At 42.4% G+C, this 25,507-nt stretch overlaps 1 protein-coding gene across 2 annotated transcripts in view; it reads left to right on the top strand.

Moving 5' to 3' along the window:
* Window positions 1–181: 181 nt before the first annotated feature.
* LOC146584660 (uncharacterized) overlaps window positions 182–25,507 on the top strand; it is a 28,133-nt gene continuing 2,807 nt past the window's right edge. The window contains exons 1-14 of one of the 2 annotated variants that reach the window (XM_085324270.1): window positions 182–354; window positions 3,288–3,372; window positions 4,704–4,810; window positions 5,848–5,906; window positions 6,973–7,083; window positions 9,719–9,849; window positions 10,690–10,814; window positions 12,957–13,062; window positions 14,532–14,730; window positions 16,759–16,785; window positions 19,253–19,310; window positions 20,114–20,169; window positions 21,648–21,846; window positions 24,022–24,180. In XM_085324270.1, the coding sequence (XP_085180396.1) occupies window positions 3,361–3,372; window positions 4,704–4,810; window positions 5,848–5,906; window positions 6,973–7,083; window positions 9,719–9,849; window positions 10,690–10,814; window positions 12,957–13,062; window positions 14,532–14,730; window positions 16,759–16,785; window positions 19,253–19,310; window positions 20,114–20,169; window positions 21,648–21,846; window positions 24,022–24,180 (1,349 nt within the window). In that variant the 5' untranslated portion in view covers window positions 182–354; window positions 3,288–3,360. Of the gene's footprint in view, window positions 355–3,287; window positions 3,373–4,703; window positions 4,811–5,847; window positions 5,907–6,972; window positions 7,107–9,718; window positions 9,850–10,689; window positions 10,815–12,956; window positions 13,063–14,531; window positions 14,731–16,758; window positions 16,786–19,252; window positions 19,311–20,113; window positions 20,170–21,647; window positions 21,847–24,021; window positions 24,181–25,507 lie in introns of those variants that run through there. The other variant, XM_085324271.1, reaches the window with a different exon arrangement.

The following is a 25,507-nucleotide window of genomic DNA, read 5'->3' as shown; positions in this document are numbered from 1 at the left end:
GTTAAAGTTCTCTGGAGACCTTCGCGTGCCCGCCAGGCCCTTGAGCGGGGGCTGCCCGTGTTCCCCCTCTCCCGCCGCTTTCGGGATGGGTGCCTGGAGTTCAGTTGTCAGCGGCGACTTCGCTTGTGCACATAAACTTTGTCCTTTTTTGTTTTTTTTTTTAAGCTGCTCTCTTACTGAGGCTCGTTTTACAACGTTAATTAAGGTTATAACGCATTGTCACGGATAGGTATTTCCCCAAGCACTCTTTGTGCTGTAAATTTGGCCCGTTTCACTTGAATAACTTTCTCTTTTCAATATTATTGTTTTGGCAGATGACACCACTGGTAAGCAAGAAGATGGACCAATTTCTGGGTGAGTCCTGAGTCTGTYTGTTCATTTTAACAATACACACAGGAGAGAGGATCGTGCTGTGTGGAGCGTAGTTCTGTGACTCTCTCAGCCCAGTGCTGTTGCCAAAAACAGCAGTTCATCCCTTTCCCATCTGGTCATGCCCAGCCCCCTGCTCGGGCAGGCGCCGTATTTGTGCTTTTGGGTGGTGAATTGGATCAGTGATCACAGTTAAAAACTAAATTTCGCCTGCTATTGATTAATTTTAGATCCRTTGAGCTTCTTGGTTTGTTTTCCTGGGACAAAGAAAGGTGGTCGAGGGTTAGACTTTGTGCTCACCTGGGGTTGGTAAAACAGTGGCTCCTTCTTTAAGCTTGAAAAGCTTAAAAACCGTGAGCTTGAGTTAAGAAAAGCTTAAAAGCCTTGAGCTTGAGTTAAGACCTTGACCTGATCAGTTCAGATTGGGTTCTGTAAAGTATATGGTTTGGTAGTATAAAGTATATGGTTTCACATAAAAACTCTGGAGATAACTTAATGATCTGTGTCGCTTTCTGTGTATGGGAAGAACTGCCTGCTCATCTTGATCAGATTTTTCCTGTTTGTAGCAGTATGTTTTGTATCAGGAGAGGGTTTTTTTTTTGTCTGCAGAGATGTTGTCTGTGAACAATTTTTGGATATAGTCTGATTTTCAAAAGACTTGATACTCACTTGATTTCTGTGTGCTCGGCACCTTCAGAAGTTCAGCATAACGTTTACTGTCTTCTGAGGTCATTTCGAGTCTGATACCTGTGAAATTTCTGTTACAGATATTATCTTCTGTTATATTGTGTGCTTGAGGAGGAACATGAATCCACAAAAACAAATTTTCAACTTGTTACATGTTTACCTAAAAATATGAATTAAGCTTTGTGGGAAGGAACATTATTTAACTTAGATGGAAATTTACTGCTAACTTGCTTAAATCTGTTGTTCCTTGTCACTTTATTCTGAATATAGTTTTACTTTACCAGCAGAATTAAAGATCTGAATTTCTAGCAACTATCTCCAATAACTTTAAAGTATTTGAAGGCCATGTATTATTATTGGTCATGCTAGCTGTTTTTTTTGATCTTTGTACTGCAATGAGAATGTTCCTAAATTAAGAACAGTGGTATGTTCTARGAAAATGACTGTTTACTACTTTAACTGTTGCATCTCTGTGCATCTCTTTGCTTAYATAGGTGTTGTCTCTATTGATGAATCAGAAATCAGTGTAGTGTAGGATACAGTATCCATTAACATTGCTTAGCTTGACAGATGCATTAAATACGAGTAGTCTGTGAAGGATGCTGTTATATTAGTGCAAGGGAATATGTTAGTATGTCAGGGATGTTAGCTGAGATGTTTTTTTGCACACAGTTGATGGCTGTGTTGATCAATCCTCTCAGATTGTTCATTCCCTGGAAGCAAACAGGTTAGGGAATGACTGTTACTTAGCAAATGTGTACATAAACTCCAATTCATAAATTTTAATGCACACCCACAGATACTTCATGTGACTTGAAGCTGAAGGTAATACTTGTCACTCTTCCTTCACTCAGTCATCTTGGATTCTAAGAAAATTCTRGGATTGAGGTCGAGGCTATGAGTTGCTTTGATCTGACAAACAAAACACGAAAGGTCTTGGAGCCATCTGCAAAATTTTCTCTAGTGGTACATCTCTTCATCCTTACATAATGGCTTATGTCACGTCTGATCTTTCCGTAGTCGCCTCTGCTGATTTTATATCTAAAAGCATCTTCAACTGTCACCTTAGGAACTTGGCAAAAATGGGACCTGTGCTTCCTTGGTCAGCTGCTGAACCTTCATTCCTTTTTCTCTTTCACCTTGGTTTTATTCTTTCTATATGGGGCTTTTCTAGTGTGGGAGCTTCCYTGACTGCTCAGATTGTTTGATTATTTGTTCTTTTTTTGTGCTCAGTGACTGCTTTCTGAGTTGTGTTAGTGTGATCTTTGTCTTACTTGTTTGGTGTTTTCTTCTCCCACAGCCTGTGTTTGGATTCTGTTAGGTGTTACATATGTTTCTTCTCTTTGAAGATAATCCTGTGTATGTTTACTACCAGATACAGGGTTTTAAGTTAGTGAGAAACTTTTTCTCCAAGTACTGTTGGTAGAACTGGGTTTCCTGAGCCTTAGAATATTGGAATCCTTTCTTCTGAAAAGCGAGAATTATTTTGAAGTTCTAGTACCTTTTGCCTCTGACATCAGAGAAAAAGATCTGTGTTTGTATTTTAGTTTTGTAGCACTCAGCACAGTCTTTTCTAGTATGTCAGTTTGACTTTTTTGCTTGGTTAATGCATAAAAGAATGCTAGCATTTGTACCAACTCTAACCGGAAGTAAATCTGAAAATGGCCATTGCTGCATTAGCATTAATTTGTACTGAATGAGAAAATTGGGTCTGTCACATTTTCTMTAAGTAGTTCAAATTCAAAACAAGTGTTTTTGTAAAAAGGCTAAAATCACTTTTTCCCTGATTTCTACTGGACAGATGTCCTTATTTCTTACAAAATACCTGTATAATTGTCAGCAACCTGAAGGACAGGTGAAGTTTTTCTTATGCAGTGGACAGTTAATCATGGTCTGTTTCCTGTCGGTTGTGATTGTGCTGAACCAAAATTGGAAGCTATTATACCTACTGCTTACGTATTAATGGCTGACTGATGTTTGGCTAGGCGGCCTTGCTGTCTGTCTATCTGGCACTCTTTGGAAATGCTAAATTGACTCTTTCCAACAAAAGCAAAGCCAARCAAGAATGATTAATTTTTTTGTCATACAGTTGAGGTAACTGCTGCAAAGTAAACATGTTACATGAATAAAGCCATTGTATGAAAGTCACCTGGGCAAATGCTTTAGAAAAGTTTGTAGGTAGACCTCCAGGTCAGGCTTGTCCACTCATTTCTATCTGCTACATTTACTAGACATGCAGAATCTTCTCATCCTTTGCAAGATGCTCCTCAGGAGAACCGGCCTGCCAGCAACGAAGACCGAGAGATGTCACAACATGTATGTGTTCCACTGTAAAAGCTGGAGAGCTATTTTTGTGTCTGAAAATACTTGTGGTTTAAAAGGTCTTAGTATAAAGATGCTAGTACTGCCAAATATGTTACATTTGTGCTGTAGGAGTGTATTGATAGTCAATTCCCAATGCGATCTACAACAACAGGCTTCTCTGCTCAGCCTGACTTCTGTAGTGGGTACAGTAGTCGTCCCTKATCTAAGGACGGTTCAAAAGTACCATTTGTGGTATGGTGACTTCCACTGAGGAAGTCAGATGAAGGCTTCTGATGCTGCAGGCTGTTGACAGGATGAGCAAAACAGTATTTACTCAGTATTTACTTACTATGACTACCAAGAGGTCATAAAAGTATGGAGAATATTGGGCTAGAGAGCCTGCAGAGTTAGGATTGCTGAGGATCTAGTTCTGGTTCACCCTTAGGCCTCTTAAATGTGATCTAATGGCCCACCACTGCTGAAAGAGTTAGGGGGAGGTTTTCTTCCCCAATCGCTCCTGTCTTTTTTCCTGCCACTGTGGTATGTTAAGAGAACTCGGAGAGATCCGACAAGCCCMTGTGCCATGGAAAAGAAGGGAGGATCAGGAACACCCTCCCCATACCCTTTTTTTAGTGGTGAGGTGTTAATTCAGCTCATGCATCTTATGAAACTGTACTGTTGGATATCTGGAAGACGTCCTTTGTTTTTATGCCCCAGAAATAAGTGTATATTTTGATCACAGTACAGTGCTGTGCTGGAGTAAAGAGCTGCAAAGTYCTCAGTTAAGAGACTTGAGGACTGAATGTACTACATAAACCAGGCAGAGCTCCTCAGCAGCTTCCTGTTGCAAAGGTTGCAGTGAGAAAGAATATTTGCTCCAACATCCTTAAGTGAAGGCTGGTGAATGTGTTTARGCAATTGTATTCATGATTATATACTTTGACTGTGGACGTCTGAAGTAGGTATGTTAGGAAAGCCTCAGCTGCTTTGAGGAGTAGGGGGGAAGAGCTGTGGGATGTGATGCAGTTCCTTGAACTGAGATTAAACCTTCTCCACCTTGAGAAGTCTTTTCCTGGTTCTGAACTAAAGTTAGTTCTTCAAAAGGCATGGCACTTTCTTTCTGGGGAGCTATCAATTCGTGTTGAAGGCGGGTTACTTTCCTAGTTTCAGCCTCTAGAGGCAAATCTTTGCCAGCCTTAGAGTGAAGTAGAAAGTGATGTCTTGATATCAGAATCATTMTAAAGTCCTTCTTCCTACAAGCTTTTTAAAATACGGGTTACTATCCAGGAGAATTCCTCAGTTATAAGTATTAATGAGCATCTGTTTGTTTTCATTATTGCTAGGCTCTTCCAAGTGGCGAAGATGACGAGGAAGACAGTGATAGCGACAGTGACGATGATGACGTGAAAGTTACTATTGGCAATATTAAAACAGGAGCACCATCGTATATGTATGTGTTGCTGCTTATGGTGACCATTTCTGTTCTGAAAACTCTATAGCACTTCGGTTCATTTGAAAATTGGGAGGAGAGCTGATCTTCTGAGAGGTGGTAGAGTCTAATGCCTAGAACACAGGACTGCGATTAGAAGCGGGCTTCTCTGTCCTGGCATTGCTTGTTGGAGAATCTATCTGTAAAAACAAACAAACAGAAAATTCTAATTCATAGGYACGCTGTTGAAAAATTAACTATTGCCAAAACAGTTGATCAGGCAAAATCAAAGGCAGGAATCTACATTTAACTCCTCTTTGAAAATTTCAGGAACCAAAATCTGTAGTATTAAGAACTAATGTGAGTGCTGAAGTTACTAAGCTCTTCACCCATTCATGCTTCGGAAATTATGAGGCTGAATTTGCAATCCAGGAAATTATGTCACTAACTTAAAGTTCTCCCTAATTTGCATTGAATAAATACAAGACAATATTTTTACTTGCTGTTAGCAACCTTCCTCTTAAGGAAATGGCTTGCATGTCCTTTGCAGCGTATTCTAATTTTCCACTTCACAGATAATTTCCTCCTCTTTTTGTAGAGGTGGTTTCAGTTTGCTGGATTATTCTGAAAACCAGTGCTCTGCCCAGTCTGTTACCAGCTCACTAGATTCTGCGAACATCCTGTGTGTAATTTGCTGCTTGCATCTTTTGCTTCTCATTCTGTGACGTGTGTGCAGCAGTAATTTCTGTGGTGTTCAGCTTTATGTAAATACTTGGTTATAAGTAGGTTTCGGGGCAGAATGGTAACTACCATTCCTTGAAATACGTTTTCTTTCTTCATCAAGGCAATCCTCCTGTATTCTGTTGTTGGTGGATATATATGTTTGCTGGGTTTCCATAAAGTTAGGGAGAGCTATGTGGCAGTTGAATCTCAATTTTAAGGTGTTGATGATTTAGTATTAAAAATTGCAAAGAAGCATGAATAAACTCAAGTGAGCCTTAGTTCGCTTTGTCTTTTGAAGGCAATAATACCAATGCAGTGATTCTTTTTCCATATAGGGGAACTCCTATGAATCTAAACTTAAAAACGGGTAGAGGCTATGGAGCATCTGCTTCAGGTATTGCTGTTACTTTTATCCTTCATATTTTGGAATATTTCTTTTCTCTAGYACTGGCAGCTGGAGCAGTTGCAAACCTTGTTTCTTATTTGAAGGCATTTGAAATAAGTACAATTTATTTAAAGTAGGAGTAGTCAGTGCCTTTCCTGAAGAGAAGCAGTCTTTCTAGGACAGTCTGGTGGTCCAAAGTGCTGTGGAGTGATAGCTGGTTGATTACTGATCACTGAACAAGCTGACTATAATTCTGTTTTAACTGGAAAAAAATTGCATTGATTATTACTTCTATGGTCAAAACACAGAATATTTCTGAAWTTGCATTGGGGCCAAACATTGTAAGTTGCTTAGAGAAGAAATTTTACTCTATGGTCAATATACTGAGCTGCTTGCAGGTTAACAGGCTAAGAAAGAAACAGACCCTAGCCTTGAATATGAACTGGAATAAGATTCATTCCTGCAGATGAGCTTTACCTCCTTGTTCAGTTTAATTTGTACTGTGTGTTGGGACTTAGATTGCAGCCTACCTCTTGGTTGAGATTGTGCCTTCACAGTCTCGATATTCTTCCTTCCATTTCTCCCCTTATGTAAATGCTTCTCTTATGATTGAGAGCAGGCACAAATTTTCCTTAGGGACTCTGTGTCCCACAGGTCTTTGACTAGAGTTTGTACATTGTTCACTTAAGAATGRTCCTGAAGCAGCCTGTTATAAGTAAATATATGTGTCTTTGGAGGGGAAAAAAGATACAAATTTTGCCTGGGAGAAAAAGGGTTTTCGTTTGGGGTAGTCTTATGCACGCTCTCATAGTTTGCCCCATTGTTCTGTAGTAGCAATCTGTATTGAACTTGCACCTCTGCTGTTCAACTACAGGTGCTGCACACTCTTGCCATCTATTTATAAAGCAACAAAAAAAATGTTTTTAATAAAAACTTGATTGTGGTTATCTACATGCTGTAAAGCCAGCATTGAATTCACAGTAGAGATTTATTCTTAACCAGAATAATTTGCTCAGCAAATCAGTGGATTAAACGTATTGCGTTAAAAGTAGTAACAGTTTCTCTTTTTCCAAAGCCAAGTTGCAGCCCAAAGGTATTGATTTAGATGCCGCAGGGAATATAAATGGATTGCCTGTTATAGAAGTGGATTTAGATTCATTTGAAGACAAACCATGGAGGAAACCAGGTGGGGCCTCACAGTTTCTTGTGGTAAATATTTTCTGCAGTTTTAGCTGTTTCTTTTTAATTTTGCTTGTAATTTCTGTCCATGTATTGCTGCTAGGGAAGGGGAAAATCTGAGTAATTCTGTTTGCTCAGCGTCTGGTATCCATCAAGACAATTACTGACTTTTACTGATCATGCTGTGCCTCTACATAAAATTGGGCTGCATTTCCTCTATTAATTTAAATTCCCTAAAGAAAACGGCTTTTAAAACATAATTTTTAAATTAATTCCCTAGTTCCCAAAAAATGCTGTGCTTGTGTCAATGTGATAATGTTTGCTCGCCTTAARGTCAGTTGAGTGAGATGAAGACTTGAATGTTGATGAGATGCAGCCTCCTCTTTGTGTTCAGCAGCTTGCTTATTGTATCTCAACATGGCCACACTCATGTTCATCCCTGTGCAGCCCTCTTATCTGGGCCCTGGGGATGTCCACACTTTTGCAGGGCAGTACCCTCCCTGCAGAGGGCAGTGACAGTGGGGATTAGCACAGGGCTGCACATTGTGGTAGGAAAGCCACCTTTTTCTATTGCATCCTCCTGCCCCAGACAACTGAATAGCAGGAAGGAAAATGCTAGATAGTGTAACTGCCCCCTCCCCCTCCCCCCCCAAAAAAAAGGCTGCAACTTTTCTTCTGAAGAGGCAACATTGCCTAAATCTTTTCCAGATCCTGCCCGTCAGTGCCTGAGTACATGACATTGCTTTCCCATTTTATTTCTTGTAGATCATATTGTCTAGACTGCTTGACTGTTCAAATAGTACTTTGCACAGCAGTTTTTAGTATGTACGGGGTTTCTTTTGTCTTCATATGTATTTGGGAGATTTTTACTGCAAAGCARCTCTTGTATACGACAGCTGTAAGATGCTACAAGTAATCTTTGGGGGWTTTTTATCTGAATTTGATACAAAAGTAAATGATGAAACCAAAGAGAGAAAAATTTTTGCTGTGCCACTCATAAAATGTGTTATGACAAGATGTCAGCTGAAGCAAAACATCCATTTGCCTCTCCCCAGATAATTCTTCTCCCCACCAGTCCTGTACTTTATCTATCTTTCAGAAATGTTATGATAAGTAAGTAGTGCTTTTACAAGTTTGCCCATGGCACGTATTTACTATCTTGTGCACACTTGAAATAAAGGGCATCAGAGTACATAATAGTGCAGGTAACTGTGTTGATCTGTCATCCTATCAAACTAGCACTAAGCACTCTGTGACGAATAGGAGTTAGTAGAGACACCATAGAAAATGTAGCCTTTCTTCTGCAGGGGATTTCCCATTGGTTATGAAGTGAGAAAGAGGGGGCTAGGAAGAAAAGAAGTTAGAAGGAGAACAATGAACTGAAATTCAGAGGTAGAAGCATGGAAATCATTGTGGTCATGCTGACATCCCTGGACCAAAACGGCTCCAGCTGGCCTTAAAACAGTGTTGACTTGGAGTATGAATAGAGGGAAGATGTCTGCAGAGGTGTGGCCTGTAAGTTTATATTAGATGGCAAGTAAGTAGCTTCTTACTCGACAGCCTTTCAGGTTTACATCCTGTATGGTTAATTGGTCAGCAAGGTGATATCTCTTAAGGGAGGAAGAAGAAGAAATACAACATGGAAGTACTGATACAGGGCTAACAGATATGTAAGTGTTGTGTGGCTGAGTGGTGTTGGTGAAATTTCCCTGTTTGAGTGGTCCAACAGGAAGAGCAGCCTACTAGAGATAAACCGTGCTGCATAGATCCAAGCTTAGAATGGCCAAACAGTGTTTTGCTTAGCCCATGTGTATCAGCTTCATGTTTTATAATTAGTCTGGTGAGGAATACCTTTGTGAAGGACATTTCAGTAGAGCTAGGAGATGCTTTATAATGCTTTCTATTGTGAGATATGCCTTACAGAGTCAAAGCTATGTTTGTCCTTCTGCATCTATGTTTTCTTACAAGCAGTTTGTGGCCACCTTTCTTACTCAGCAGTGTTCATACTGAAATGGCACGTTTTCACGGGATGCTAAATGTGAGAGTAAGCCAACCATCTTGGAAGACTGTAGTCAGGATCATGACTGAGCTGTAATTGCTTGTGTAGCCTGAGCTGTATCAGTAGAAAGCTYCTGCTTTAGTCCTGTTTCATCCAGTGGGTGAGTTCCGGAATCTCTGCTCAAAACAGCAAAGACAATGATGGTCCGGAGCCAAAGGCAGCGGCAGAATTCTGCCGAGAGGAAGGCTGTGTAGCACTGTCCCATCTTTGCAGTGGTAACTGCAACTGTCATTCCTGTGCTTTCCCCAGCTCTCAACTCATTCATAAAATTGCGAGAAACCACTCTGGAAAGTCCAGCTGGTGAATAAATGGTAGCAAGCTCTTAATAGCCTGTATATTGTATGTCCCAGGCAGTCCCACCACTATTCAGGCTGTAGTCCCACTCCCACCCAAAGATGCAGCCATCTCTGGGATGGCATACAGCAGCTTTCTGATAGAAMAAAGTAGAGAGTAAACTGCTCTCTCTGCAGGTTTTGGGTTTTGTTTTATTTTTTTTCTCTCCTAATTCTTCATTTGAGCACTTACAGGACAGTTAGTGCAAGCCTGCCCGAATCCCCTTGTTAACTTGTACTCCCTTTGTTAGGTGCTGACCTTTCTGATTATTTTAATTATGGATTCAATGAAGAAACATGGAAAGCTTATTGTGAAAAGCAGCGACGACTTCAGCTTGGACTAGACCCTGCTCCTCCAATCAGCACTGAAAATAAAATCACAGTAGGTGATGTCACTCCTGTGTATGGCTGCAGTGTAACTGGGGCTTGGTTTTGTGGTCACGTAAGTGAGAGTATAAGAACAGAAGCTAGCTTAAAACCTAACTTTGCAATATTCCTTCCATTGGTGAGAAATACAAAAACGTACTGTAAAGAACTAAGCATCTCTCCTAGGAGTCTTTCCTCACCCTGTGGAAAGCAGAGCTCCAGTTATCTGCCAAATTTGAACTGCTGGAATAACAAGACTTGAGTGAATTTCCTGTTGATACCCTGTACTTCACAGCTACCTACCTTTAGGGATGTCTGGTCTGGAGATCCTGTGGTTATGAGAGAGAARTGTAGAATTACTGGAACCATGTTTTCAAGGTTGATCTGTAGGTCAGCTYGAAGTCTGAGGGGATCTGTGCATCTGTGGCTGTTTTGGTTGTTGCTGTTGACTGCTACAGTTGTGTGACTGCTTTCTGTGTTTGACTGCATTGGCCACCACCCTTTGCAGAAGGTCATCAGGTGGCCAACAGCTGTTAGACTTTATTTCAAACAACAAGCCGAGAGTATGTGCCACTATTTCCACTTTTGACTTAAGAACCACATAAGGTGTGACGTTAACTTATTAGACTTCTAGGCTTCTGAGGGGAAAGAGCATGGACAGCAGGCCAAGGCTGGAAAAGCCAGCTTGTTTACAAAAATGTGTGCCTGTCTGACCAAAGAATAAGTTGCTTGTTTGCAAGAGCCTTGTTGATTGGTCTTTGGTGGAGCCCTTTTCCTCTGCCACGGGTTCATCTCTGCTGCACCATTCAATTGAAAGGGAAGGCATTAAACTTGTGTTATGTGTTGTATTCCTTAGGTTCAGCAAGGAAGGACGGGAAATGCTGAAAAAGAAGTGGAAAACAACATCATCAAAACAGAGTTCAAAACGGACTTCTTGGCTCTAGTGGGAGGACGCATGAAGGCTGGACCTCCTCCTAATAGGTAAGAGATGATTCAGACAAAAAAAAAAAAAAAAGCCTGGGTATATTGTGTCCTTCATAGGGAGGAGCTGGGATTCTGGGCCATATCAGAGCCTCTTCAAGCCTGAAAGAAGCAGCTTTTAAACTGTACTGGAGGCTACTCTGTCACAGCTCCTTCGGCAGTGCTCCGCTAAGAGTTGTGCAACCCCTGACTGCTCATTTACCTGTCCTTGGTGATATCACTAGCATAGTGCTGAATAAGGAGGGAAACCTGTACCCCAGCTGGGTACTCATCTCTGGGAGATAATAAACCAAGGAACATCTCTCTGGTTTGAGGGTGCACTTTGCTGGCTGCTTGTGCTTACTTGGCTGTTCTTTCTCCAGTGATGTTAATCTTTACTTTTAAGTGGAACTGGATTACACATTTGGCAGCTGATGAGAGGAGAGGTTTCTGAACCTGTATGTTACACTGCTAGGTGCATATGAATTAGTTATTTCTTCCAATGAGAGGATGCTAAAGGCTGGGCAAAGTAAAATGATTGAGTCATTTTGACTGGCAGCTTCTGCTGGGAAATTCACTTTGTTGGCATTATGAATCTGATGGATTTTATCAAAAGCTTCAGAAAAACAAAGCTACGTGACACCAGAACAGCCAGAGGTTTTGGGTTTGAGTGTTTCTGTTATCTTACTTTGTTTGCATTCCATCTTTTTCATACCTGTCTTGCAGAAACCAGTCTTTCATCTCAACTTTCCCCCTTTGAAATAGAGCTTTGTCCAACAGAGAGCCAACTATAAACCTCACATATAAGCTTTAAAATTATGCTTGGTCCATTTGCATATAAGCACTTTGTTGACATTTCTGTCTCTCTTCTTAGTGTCATCAAGCTGATCAGTTTTGTTTCCAGCTGTCATGCATCTCCTCTGAGGTTTTCAAAACTACATCAGTACAGAGCAAGCTGATCTTATTTTAGCTATACAGTGTTTTTGTCCGTTTTAACTTGCAGTCTGATTTTTGCRAGTACTGACAAAAGTTCCTGCAGCAGAGCTTTCTGTTCAGAACCAGATGTTTTCTGTCAGGACTAGGAAGAGAGTTCTCATAAACCATGTCATAAAAATTATGGAATTAAAGATCAGATTTATTTTTTGCTTAATGCGAGAGCTGATTTCGGTAAGAAAACTCATGGCAGCTAGCCATTTTTGTGTGTTTAAATTTCCCACTGAGATAGAAAGGCCTACTGTATAACTGGCAAAAGTGCTGACCTTTCTCTGCCATGATTAACTGCAGGAAAACATGTTAAGGCCATATTTATACAAATCCAGTTGTTATATGAACATAGGGTGAGTGATTCTTAAACTTCAGTTGCTGGAGTTTCTCTCTCTCGTAAAGCCTTTACTTGTGATGACCTTACAACCAGCCAGTTCCTATAGAAATGTTGTTGCCTTAAGTGTGATCTGGATATGGAGATGAAAGAATACGGTGAAATGCAGGTTCTCTGGCGGATTTCTGCTAGTGTAGCAGTGAGCACTGTTTTCTGCTTACGTGAATATACCTTTGTTAAAGGATATAGTTTTGATTTCATTGAAGATAGTGGCAAAGCTTACTGGCTTTTAATAGGGGAAAAAAGATAGACCCTAGGTAGATGGAATAGAAAATGTCAGACAATCTGATCACTATATGAGTGGTATCAGCAATGGAACGTCGGATAGAAAGGAATGGAAATCTCGGCTGATAACAGCAAAGGCTTCTCCTGATAAATTCTCTCCACTTTCGTTGAGTGGAGATTGAGTGGAGTACTGGTTGATTCTGTAACTGTTGTTCAAATCTGGAGAATGAATAAAGGATTTAAGCTCTGAACTGGAGTGTGTGACCTGTATCATTACTGCAGTACATGATTCCTCTTTGGATCATGTTCCTAGATATTCGGAGAGACCTAACTCACCCCTGCAGGCAGAGCTCAAATTGCTCAAAGGAGGAAAAAAGACTTCTCTTTAGTCTCTTGTCCAGTCTGACTTCTGTCTGAAGAGATTTGTCTTGAATGGAAAAGAATGTATGTGACCTTTTTCTTTATGTCTGCCAGTATATGAGAGAGATCTGTCTGATAATGGGGAAAACTGTTCCTTCTAATGTTTTTGAACCTAAAAAGATGAATCTAATTTGTACTAGGAAGCTGGGCGGGACAATTGATGTGATCGGTGGCCAGGCAGGCACAATTAGGAGAGTAGAAGGAAGACGTCGTGATAAGCACGCCTCTGAGGAAAACCCCATTCAGGTAAAAGTTTTGAACAGTCTTGACAATTTTTTTGATGCTGCTGCACTTTTAGTGAATCCTGAGCAAATGTTTGCACATTCCTGACTTCTGCAGAGCAGCAGATATGGTGTATCATCCATGTTGGGGTATATGCAGGTACCATTCCCTTCTGCAGGTTGAAATAACTTTTGTGTTGTAAGCTTTGCTTTACTTTACTAGGAGGTAGAGTTTTGTCCCTTCATGTACTAGCCTTGCTGTTTGAATGGTAAAGTCCAAGTTAYTCTTGTCATCAGTGCTCCCCGAGTATTTCTCAGGGTGCTGGGAGGCTTCTGTGTGGATCATTCCCTTCCCATCTACTACCCCACTGCTGTTGAGTTGGAATCGCCAGTTCTGCAGTGGATGACTTCTAGTTGGACAACTTCTTACATTCTTTTACTTCAAAGWAACATTTAGACTAATCATTATTAGACACTGCCCACGTTGCAGGATTAGGGCAGGCCTGTATTACTGGATAGTGTCCCTTAAGTTTAAAACTGTACCCAGTTCTGATCTCGCATGACCAGTGTATGTCCCTCACATATGGATAGGCTTCTTAGTAGGGAGGTGCTAGGCATGTTCCCAGGACTTTCTGCCAAGAGTTTGTCTCTCCTAACCACCTTCCTCCTACCAGCCACCCTCCACTGCCCACAAAAACCTCAAATATGAAACTTTCTCCCTGCCTACACACAATTTCTGTTTTTGCTTTAACATATATTTGTGTGATCTATTTATATTTTAATGGCTAATTTTCAAGCTATTTACTAATAGTGGCCTAAGAGTTTGTGAAGAGAAGGAATTTGCTGAGATAGTTGTTGTTCTTCCCACTTAAAAAGCGCTGACGTCTACATTTCCGATTCATTCTAGTGTGTCTGCGTATTGATCATTCCTTCAGCAAAAGTTTGTGTGAGACCTATTTCTTCTGTCAGACAAATGCAAATCCAGCCTTAATTTATTAGCTGATRTACATGTGCACAATCTAGAGCAGAATTTGACGTCTTGGTGCCCTTATGAAAGGAATAAATGGATGTATTAAAAATAGGAAGAGCTACAGTGTCACCCTCAAATATGGTTGCTCTTAATTTGGAGCCTATACCACTGGCAGCTCCCATTAGGTGTTGAATTCAGCCCCTTGACAGTGGAACAAAAGGTGTTCACAACACTGAGGTATGCAACTGTTCCACACAGATGTGTACAGAGAGTTTGAGTCCAGTCTTGCTGCTATTCTGATTAAGAGAAGATACCTGTTCTAAGGGGACTTCTTGATTTGATCAACCTCCTTCCTCCCAAAAGGATGTTATCACTTAGGTCTGACATGACCTGTTCTTTCCAGGTAGCACTGTGCTGCCTGTTTTAGTGCTATGCTCTCTTTATGCCMGCACAGTGAGGTCCTACCTGCAGGAGCAAAGAGATTGAAATGCTGTCTTTTCTTTCCTCTGCCTCTGTCTTCTAAGGTCCTTGGAGATCATGGAAGTAAGCCACAACCCCCRCAGCAGCCTCAGCAACCATCACAGCCCCAACAGCCACCTCAGCAACAGCCATTTGCACCACCAGCAGGCCCTCCGCCTCCCCCTCTCGCTGGTCCGCCTCCACCGCACTTTCTCCACCCTCCTCCACCAGTTACTTCTGTCCCGCCTCCCCTGCATCCTCCAGGTATGTGTTCACTCTGTAATATATGGCAGTCTCAAATGTCCGCASTCTTCTGAGGCTGTGAATTAGAACATCCCAGGCATGGAGCAAATGAAAGGTTTAATCAGTASATGCTATGGGGCAGTCAAGCAGTCACATAACAGGTCCTTTCACTTGGCTAATCTCTGTTCATCATCTCCATTAGCCTTTTTGTAAATTGTTCTTGAATACTTAAATAATAGCAGCTGCTCCTTGAAAAACCTCTAGGTTGTGTTTTCCATGGGTGATCRATTAGCTTTATTGATAAGGAAATGAATTTCAGCTCATCTGTAGAGGAGGCTAAGGACRTAGGAATTGCTGTCTTTCATTAGACCAGCAGGCTGTTTAGTTCAGGATCCTGAACTGACTATGACTGATGTCAAATGCTACAAGGGTCATTCATGACAGGTAATATAGGTTTGTATCTTCCTGTGTTTGTTTCTAGGTATTTTATTGTGCCTGCTACTACTGTGGGTGATTCTTACTGCTCACAGAAATGTYTTATAAGCAGACATTACAGTGGTGCTTCATTTTAAAAGCAAAATATAAATAATGTAAATGACATGGGTTTCTGGACCACTGGATAATGTCCACGGCGTTAGCAAGTTTTTGTGCTCTTACCAATAACCAGAGGGGTTTGTATTGTGCTAAGTGCCCTTGATGCTTGTGGAGATGCTGTTAAGGCCTGTATCTGCCAGAATGCCCTTTACCCCCGTAGTTACACATTGGGTGGGGAAACCTGATGAGAGTGTGTGGGTAAAATTTATCTCCATCTATTTTTTTTCCTAATTTGTTGTCTTGAGCAGCATGTTACAGTTTCTCTTCCATACATACCATCAGTCTATTTCTGCAAAGTTTCTTAATGCAAGTATAACATGAAGGCCAGTAGGCCACTCTAGGCACCAGGCAAGARAGCGCTATACTAGTGGCAGGAATAAAGCATTTTGATGCAGCTGAGAAGGCCAGCTGCACTTACTCATTCAGAGTATTTTCCTCTCAGTTGCCTGAGCGACATAAGTCATTTCTGTTGACTCTTTTCAGYGCAGTTTTACAGACATACTGGCCATGGCCTAAAACACATTTTTCTGTCTTCACTTCTTAGTGAAGTCTTTGCATGTTGATCCAACATGAGTGGTGTCTGTGCCCCTGTTGCTTCTGCTATGAMTCATGCTGGAAGTGAAGGCCATGCTTTGGGCTTTTCTCATCCTACATGCAGTAGTGAGTCTCCTTCTGAGAAGTCACCAGGAACACGTCGTGCAGTCACTTCCACATTCTGCTCCACAAGCAGAAAAATAAAAAATATGGTCAAAGTTTTTAATCTGAGGAGGAGTATTACTGCAGTACTCACTGGTGGACTGTGGTGACTCCTCTTGCRCCTTCCATTGTCAAAATCAAGAGAAGTGGATATATTGTTCAGTTGTCCTTTTGGTTGTTCACTAGCATGTCTGATTCGCTATGTAAGTATGATTATGAACAGTGTTGAAAAACATTTTTGAAAAAGCAAGCAAAAAGACAGACTGGTTATCATTCTTGTTGCCCACCAGAACTTTCTGCATGTCCAGCCAAAGTAGTTGATTTTGGTCTTTTGACAGAAACTTTTATAGAGGATTTGCCAGGAACAGAGCGTGATTGCTCTGAAAGGGATGGTTGKTGGTTTGGGCACTTCAGTCTGCCTCAGCATCTCGAAGTACTCCTCTAACCACAGCACTTTCTCGTCTCTACCTTTCCAGTTGTTATCAAGGCCAAATCAGCTGTTTGTGTATTGACACCAGGAAAAAGGTGATTCAGTGTAGGAGGGCAACAGCATTTAAAATTATGATATGAAGGTGAACAGGTCATCATTTGAGAAAACAATAGCCTGTGGACCAGTTACTGCTTAGTAGCACTGTTTTTCCTATTTGCTGAAATGTGTGAAGCATTCAAAAGGATGCTTTCTGCTTTAGCTCGAGATGCATAGATGACATGGTTGTCCTGTTGTCCTCACTAGTCTTGTTCACTTATTTATTTCCATAGGTTTGCCACCACCCGGACCTATTCCAGGTAAGTGCGAACATGGTTTCAGTAACAGCAGTGATTCTGAACACCCACGTAGCCCTATCTGCGCATTTGGATTAAACAGCATGCAATAGGATGACTCTAAAATTCATGTTAGAATAGAATTAAACTAAGGCTAATAAACTGCAATGCCGTGCTGAATTGCTCTGGCTGCTTATCTTTTATTCTAGACCTAAGTAACAGCCTGTAGGGCTTCTTAAGCTCATCTTGTTTTCTCTGAAGAAGAATCCAGAAAGCAACAAGAACTCCCCTTGGTTAAATTTAGAATGATTTGTTTCTTGTTGTTACAGCTTCTTGCATAGCAGAAGTTTTTAAATGAYAAATCAGTGCTTTGGAGCACAAGGCTCCAAATGCAGTTTCTTTCAGAAGCTTTTGTTCTCTGGTGTGTAGTAGAGCTGATGMGTGCTAATACAGAAGTATAACGACTAATCTTGTGGATATAGCTAATTTAAGGCTATTATACAACTGAATTTCTCTAGATTTATCTCCCCCCCCTTCTTTTTATATTAGATTTTTTGCCTAGTCCAGGGGAAAAGGAATTTAGCTATTTTTGTAGCAGACCATGTGGGGCAATAACTGTGACCAAGTGGCAGACATCTGGAAATTCAAGGCTAGTGGCCTCTGTTGTAGTCGGCCACTGCCTCCATATTATATTGTACATTTGATTCATGTTCTTGCAAAAGTTCTGCACCCAAAGCACTTTGGACTTAATGTGCAAGTTCTCGCTGCATGTCAGGCATGTACTTGTTGCACAGCTTTTGTGCTTGTGCTCWGCTCAGAGCATGAGCAGCAGAAGTACAAAAAACTTATAGTAGCTGGGCTATCCCTCATACCAAGGAAATTGCTGTTGGTTGTAATGTCATTTTTTTTATGCTCTTCTCAAGGCACAAYAATAGTGCAGAGCTGGTTCTCCATATTGTACTGAAAGGAATCTCCTCATATTAAACTTGGATTTACAAAAATTATATCTGTAGGGCAAATGCAAATCCTGGTCTTGATTCTAGACATTGCAGTGCCCGTTTACCAGTCTGAGTGCATTCAGATTAAAGTTGTTTGGGAGAATAAGGTGGAAGAAATGAATTACCAGGCTGTTACAAAGAGCTTCCACTTCAGGTAATTGGGTTGAAAAGGGAGATGACGGAGAATGCCTGATAATTATGATGATGATCCATCACCATTAGAGTAAATTGCTGATAACAGTGGCACTTTGAAGTGCTTGCTGTTGGTGAGCAAATTGGATGGAAATGCTCTAGGTATTTTATTTTGTTGGAAGATCTTTAACAAAAAAGAGGGAAGTATCTAAGTGTGAGACCTATCCCCCAACTTGTCCACGGTGTAGTTCTTGCTAGCTGAGCTAGTCACTTCAGGCTACTTCTGTTGGCAGTGTGGGGTTTCTGGGGAGGGCTCTCCTGAYCCATTTTGGATACTGTTAGAGGTGGTGAATTAATTGTCTCTAGGTTTCATCGACTCCACTGCCTGAAAGTCCATGACTCTAAAAGGAGCCTGGAGCTGCTTGCTCTAACATACATATCTGAAGTTAATCAGGTGACTCCTATCCTTTGTATCAGAACAGTTTGTTCCCCTTTTATTTTTTTGTTTAACGATAACCAGAGGAGTCTTTATGTAAAATCAAGCCAATGGTTGATTATTCTGTTCTTATTGTCATTGGTAACCGCCTATAGAAATAACGGTTGCTTATAGTTACGGATAGAATTTTAAGAGGTGCCATTAGGAGCAGTCAGAACATCCTTCCTCACCTTCCCGTTGGTTGAGGCTGAGGACTCAGGCTGTCAAGTGCTTATGTCACTTCTAGAAGTGGCCTTCATCTAGTTGTTTCTGCTTTCTGAAGATACTGTCTTTTGCTTCTAAAAATAAACTTCTAATGTGTGTGAAATTGACCCTCCTTTTAAAGCATCAAACAGCTATGGGGACATTTTTGAAATTGCTCTCTGCTTCACTGCTTCACTCTTGCTATGTCTTCTCACGTGTGTGGTGTTTTTTAAGTGTTATGGGCTCAGAAGATTGGCTTTCTTTAATTAAAAAAAATTTATCTATATTACTTTGTCTCTCGTGAAACGTGTTACTCATTTTAATCACGGAGCAGTAAAACTGTCACCATACTTGCAACCTCTCTGCTCCCAAGAGTCACACTTTTCTGTTCTTCACAGGACTGTAAGGATTTAATATTTATTCCTTAATTAATCTTACGTTGATGATGAATCAGGCAGGCAGCTTAGGTAGTTCTTTTTTAGTTGTAGCCGTATGGAATTAGCGCAGCTGTAGAGTTTTAATTTTGGTAGGAGATACGAGCTTGAAGGAAAATTCTTCCATTTCAACCAGGCCTTGTTTAAAGRAGAAAGGTGCTTTAACTGCTTGACTGTAATCAGAACAAAGTCTTGTTCTCTCATGTAAAGCTGTGAGATCTCTTTTGATGACTTMTGCTTCTGTCTAGGGTTGTTCCCGCCTCCTCTGGCACCACCACCAGCTCTCCTCATTCCAACGTTGGATGGGTAAGAGAGAAGTTCYCTCTACATTACAGAGTATGTTTGCAGCCTTGGCTTTTGCAGTGTGGTGTAGCTGGAGAGTGGAATGGCTTCATTTGGGTGGGAGGCATTAGTGCACACACTGGTATCCTGTTTCATCACTTGAAGTGCACAGATGGTAGCAGCTGGGTGGCTCTGTGGTCAGTGCCTTGGGCAACGTGTGAGGCCATAGCACCTGGGGAGAGCCGTTGGTACAACTCTTCTGTAATGAGGAACCCTGAAGGTTAAGCCTAGAAGAGTGCTAGTAATTTTCATGCTAGTGCCAGTAGCCTGGTCTGGGATTTAGAGGAGGGAACAGAGTCCACAAGGASTGGTCTTTTACAGTAGTTAGCATTGGCTTGTCATTTTCCTGGCATAGGAAGGAATCAATAAAATCTAGGAAATCTAGTCTCCTTGGGTCCAGTGCAGAGTAGTTGATAGCATGTTTTGTTTTCCGAACATTTTCTGTAAAGGAGTCTCTAAGTATTTTGCAACCACTGATCATTTTTTGGAAGCATTCTACCCCTGATTTTACAGAAGGGAGAGAAAAAKCAGGGTGAGCAATTGAGTTAGAGCAGTTTCAGAAGCTGTGATAAAGCAGCTGTGCCTGTGTTCCTGATACTTTGCAACAAGAGGTGAAACAGGTTCACATAAACCATAGTTTTCCAGGGCAGTGTTCGGCAGGGCTTCAGGRAAGAAATCACGTAAACTTGCGGTGCAGACATACCTGCAAGCAGATCAGCCAAGGGTTCACTGACATTAGTAACTTGTATCCTTTGCTCTCTCCAAAGCCAGCCAGCCAGCTACAATAACAGGCAGCCTCCTCCATTTGGCTACAACTCCGCAGGTGAGCGCTTAAGACTGTCAAACTGCTTATATCTCTTATCTTTGGTTCTTGGTGGTTTAGGTTTTTCTTAGATTGATTGAAATCATGCTTTCTTTGATTTTAGGGACTTGTATGTGCCCCAGACTATCCCAGTCACTAGAAACATGCTGAATCTGACTACGCCATAAGGTGTTTGCAAAGCTGAGTATTACCCTTTCCGCAGCAATGGGAAAGGCAATTTTGTAGCTGAATGCTTAGCATCAGTTCGTTGCACTCAATGCAGATACCAGTGGCAGAGAAGCTTCTGTGTGTGCCTAACAGCAGCATGCTCTCATGCTTGCTTACACACAGGCTTGTTTGCTCTCTTCCTTCCCCTCGCTCCCCACCACCCTTAAGGAACAATCTTAGCCCGGTGAGCTTCTCACATCTCCTTTGAATGCCTTCTTCCTCCACTTTATCATCTTCCTTGCCTACAGGCACCCTGCCTGCACACACTTGCAGGCCTCTGTCTCCTTTTGTTTTGTAATGGAAGAGGCAGTGCCAGAATATCAGCAGACTTCCTTCTCTGTCAGAACCCTGCCAGCAATGCCAGTGTCCTGTCCCATTTCTTAGTGACCCACTGTCCTTGGAGTAGAACCTCCTCATTTCACCAAGCAGGCAGAATCACAGGCAGCAAGCACTCCCCTGTCTCCTCTGTGGGAGGTGGTTTGGAGAGCAGGCAGTGTGAGATCATCCTGAGATACAGCAGCCTCAAGTGCTGTCATGTGCACAGCTTTTCAGCAGCTGGTACTGTTTTGGGCTGTGACCTTGCTGGCCTGGTCCACCTGAGCAGGCCTACAGATCAACATCTAGATGGGGACCTGCTGGTGGCTCTGGGCTCAGTAGGTGGTATCATTAGCCCTCAGTACCTGTGGAGATGTGGGACCTTCTGGGAGTTGCCAAGAGCCTAAGATTTGGCAGCAGTAGAGGGATGCCCCACCACTGTAGGCACTGTTGCCTCTGAGCTAGGGTGCCTAGGAGGGGCTGTCTGGAACTTTTCTCAGTGGAGACCTCATCATGTGCCCTGTATAGAGAGCAAGAGCTGGGGGGATTGTGTAGCCCCTACATTAATGAGCTGTATTAGGGSCTGGGCTGATTTGCAGCAACATCTGCAAATATCTGGTCTTGCTTGTCTTCACTGAAGAAACAGTATTTACATGTTCTTAGCATAGGGGGGTAGTGAAAAGGAAGATGTGAAGGCAGGAAGGAGCTGGGCCATTTGTGTCTCCAAGAGAAGGGTATCGCTTTTGGATTCAGCTGTACCATCTACTTTGGTACTGCCGGGAGTATGTTAGTCCAAACTTGCTTAGCTGTGGTGGGCTCTGAAATGGCTGCTGGTGCAGCCAGATTGGAAGCCACAGGCAAGGGATATCCAGATGGTGTGTGTGGAGAGAGGGGGGGGGTTGGAGAGGATGCTCCTAACGCTTCAGACAAACAAGGATTCTGCTCTCTTGCTGCAGATTCAGGTTTCATCAGCTACCCACCTATCTCCACGTCCCACACGCCCTGGGTGACGACGGTGGACAAAGGCACAAGCAGCTCCAGCAGCAGCCATTGGGAGTACTCGGGCTCGAGGCGTGAGAGGGAAAGGGAGCGTGAGCGGGAAAGGGAAAGGGAGAGAGACAGAGACCGCACTCCGACCACTAGTGAATACAACAAGTGAGTGCTGTGTTCCACCAGGCTTCTGCTCACACCTACCCAGGAGGGAGCTCTGGTCTTGTCTTGGAGTGTAAGAGGATGTTTGCTCTGGGGATGGGATTGCATCAGTTTAATTTTCTGAACTATCTGGAGAAGAGATRGTTTGGATGTATAACCAGAGGACAAAACTAGGAGCCAGTATCTCTGGCTGATTTCCTGTATCTGTTGTCAGTTTGTTGTTTAATCCAGAAGAACCAGTTATGCTTGTTCTCTCACCTGTAACATGAGGCCAGTAAATGAAATAGCCCCTCTCTGATCACTAGATACTTCACTGCTTGGCATGAAACATTGGATATAGAAACTGCTGCTTCTTGTCCTCTAAATCTAACTGTTCGATTAAAGAGAAAACCACCCATGCTTTGCTTAGCTCTCCTGTAGAGGCTTTTGGGGTAAAGAGTGCCATTCAGCAAGAGTCAGCCATGAAATGTAAATCCTTAACAAGGCCAGGTGTTTCTGAGCAGAGTGCTGGAAAGAGCCACCTTGCTGGGAATTGACATGATCTCAGGTGACAGCAGTGCTGGGAGTGCTCAGGAGAGGAGACATTTAGCCTCCTAGTGCTGATTTAGAGAGCTAAAGAGAAGGCTAGACTGCAAGGACTCTTTCGAAGCTGTTGTTTTGTGTGCTCTGCCCCGGGGTGCTCATGGTGGTTCTGTCACAGGCAGCGTCAGTGTTTTGCAGGCTTCAGGCTCAGAAATGCCAGTGGTCATTTAAAACACGATCAGAATGTGCATTTCTGGCAGAGAGGTGCTGCCTACCCTGGGAACCTCCAGGCCCCTGCGGTGAGCAAACAGGGCAACATCTTCCTAACAAGCTTTCCTGTTTGTTTGTTTTCCTTTTAATGTTGTGGGCACTGTAGGAGGGAGGGGGAGGAATAGAGCTGAACACAAAGTTRGGGTAGTTTGAAGAGCTCGGACTCCCACAGTTCCTAGGTGGGTTTATGCTGCAACCAAGTCCTGTGCTCAGCACTCCTGGGCACACTGTTAGCATTTCTGCATGCTTTAGAGAAAACTGGTCTCTAAAGATCATGCTCAACAAGCAGGACAGGTAGCCGTGCTCAGTGGAGTCCTTTGGAGCACTCCCAGGTGATTAATATTGGAGATGGACTTGTCTGGCTTGTTTCCATTAGTCTTAGAGTTTCAGGCTTGCTTTCTCTAGGAGTCTGAGTATTGTTTCCYACAGTGGGATTTTTGAACCTTTTAGATTTCAGCGTTCAAAATGTGAATGGGGAGGAGGGACCACGGACCAAGGAGAGAAAGGGAGTGCAGAATGTATCTGAATGTGGAGTATATTGTGCCCATTCTTGTGTGTAGGTAGAATGAGGTGTCTTGGGCAGATGGGTATAGGCAAAAAGATCATCTTAGTTGTGCTCATAAATGCAAAGTATGCAGTTTGGGTTTCTAAACTCATAGGGAAGAAAATAGTCTCTTGACCTGTAATGTCTTTGTGTGATTAGGTTATCTGGTAAAACCCAGCACAAGGAGAGGCAGAATAATAGGAGGAACAYGTTTCTGTGGTTCAAGAACAAGGCTGGCTGGATGTCTTTGACGTAGTCCAGGAGGACTGTGAGGGCAAAAGCCCTGAAACACAGATCGTGTGCCTGCTGCTGAGGTATCCTTTGCAAATACATCCAAAGAGCAAACSTTATAAATGCTCTGCTTTGAGAAGCCAGGAGAAGGCTCTGTTCAGGTGTTCCTTTGTGTGGTCTTACGAGTTGTGTACTAGGCAAATGGAGAAAGTATTGCACTGTGGTCAGAAATTAGGATGAAGTTGCTGTTTGGGATGAATAAGAAGCAGCAACTTATTAGTAGAGGTGTTTTCAGGAGAGCATCATGAATATCTGCCAGTTGGTAGAGGAGTTCAGATTCATAAAGCTGTTGATTCTAAGCTACAAYTAGCAAACAGTCCTGAATTTCTGGACATTTGAGAAGGCTTTTGTCTCCTTTAGAGCTGTCTGGTTATGCTGGTGCAGAATAATTCCAGGCTCAAATAAAGAGCACCTTTAAATATTTCCCMAAGAAGTGACACACTTTTTCGGTAAGGGTGGGGTTCTGCAGAGAACCAGAATCCAGCACAAGGAGAGGCAGAAGTCTGTGAGTGGCCTGTTCGCCTGCCTCACTTCTCCTTTCTCTTCCCAAGTGATGATGAACGATACCGCTACTACAGCCGAGAGCGCAGCTATGACTTTGAGCGTGACTACCGCCGGAGTCGAGATCGCAGCAGGGAGCGAGAAGATCGTCACCGCGAGCGCAGGCACAGAGACAAAGAGGAGAGCAGCAAGCATAAGTCTTCAAGACGGTAAGAGCCATCCAGGGTTGAACTGGTCTGTTAATGGGAATGCACTTAAGCTGCAGACAAGAAGCTTGAGGTTCTTAGAGTGAAGTGGKGCCCTAGGTCGCTTTGGCATCCTCTGACGTGCTAATGTCCTGARATGAGAAATCTGGGCAGAGAAAGCAGTCTCGGACCTGTACCTGGGCAGGAAGCAGGGCTCTCTGCAGCAGGGAGAGGATTCCTTGTGGTTTGTATGTTCTCAGGCAGCTAGCAGGATGTCAAATCACTGTCAACAGAATTGCAGCCTTGATTCCCAAAGGAGAGGTTGTCCTGTACTGAACATCACATCTGAACAGCGTAGGTCCCAGTGTTAAGGAAAATGCATGCAAAGTAAAATGCAAAAACATAACAAGCCTCAGCTTTTACAGTTAAATATTCTTATGCAGAAGTAAAAGCTTTCCTAAGCCTCAAATCTGAAATTCCCTCTTGTAGCAGGAGGTTATGTAAGGAACTGCATGATCAGAACTCTCTGTCCAATGCTTCTGCTAGTGGTGGTGATGATTTGGACAAAGGGAGCACTTTTGGATTCACAGTGTTTCTGCAGAAAATGTGTTATTTGCTGCAGATGATATTTCTGTGATGACATTCCTCCAGCAAAGTAACAAATCTGGCCTCTAATTTGAGGCAGTGCTCAGTTGCTGTGTCCATTTACAACCTGATAATAACTTGAGCAGACTTGCTCCTTTTTTTTTCTTGGTGCTTCAGCTTACTATTTTTTATAAGAAATTTGTGTCAGCCTGTGCAGATAACTGGCCTTATTTTGAATTTGGTATCAGAAAAAATTCCTATGTAGTGACTGGAGGTAAAAAGTTGTCCTCATCCTTTAGGAGATGGCTTGAGTAAGTTCTCAAGAAAGGACTGATCGCTGAAGAGCTGGAAACAGTGACGGAAAAGAAGGCCAGAAGCTCAATCAAAGTTAAATACAAAACAAATAGAAGCTGAGATGATACCAGTCTAACAGGCTGATAGCTTTAAGGACTATTTCTCAGCTTTCTGTACTCAGAATTGAAATCTGCTGTTACGTGGCTGTATGAACAAGGTGGAATTCATCAAAGCAATGCCAGAATCTGTCAGAAAGCTTAGTTAGGAAAATGGGCTGCTGCAGTAGGTGGAAGTGAGGTGAAGATCAAAGGACTTTGCCATAGTTCCCAGTTTGCTCCAGGCTGAACAATCTTAAGGAAATGCTTGTTTAAACATTAAAGGATAGTTGCATTGTTGAAGCATAAACCGCTGCCACGTTGCTGTCCGCAAGGTGGCTGAAGACATGTTGAGGAGAGGCAGCAACCGTCCCACT

Source organism: Rhea americana, unplaced genomic scaffold, assembly GCF_003343005.1.
Source record: "Rhea americana isolate MKP2758 unplaced genomic scaffold, rheAme1 scaffold_90, whole genome shotgun sequence".
Classification (NCBI taxonomy): Eukaryota; Metazoa; Chordata; class Aves; order Rheiformes; family Rheidae; genus Rhea; species Rhea americana.
Note: the sequence above shows the minus strand (reverse complement) of the source record. Positions and strands in the feature narration are given on the sequence as shown.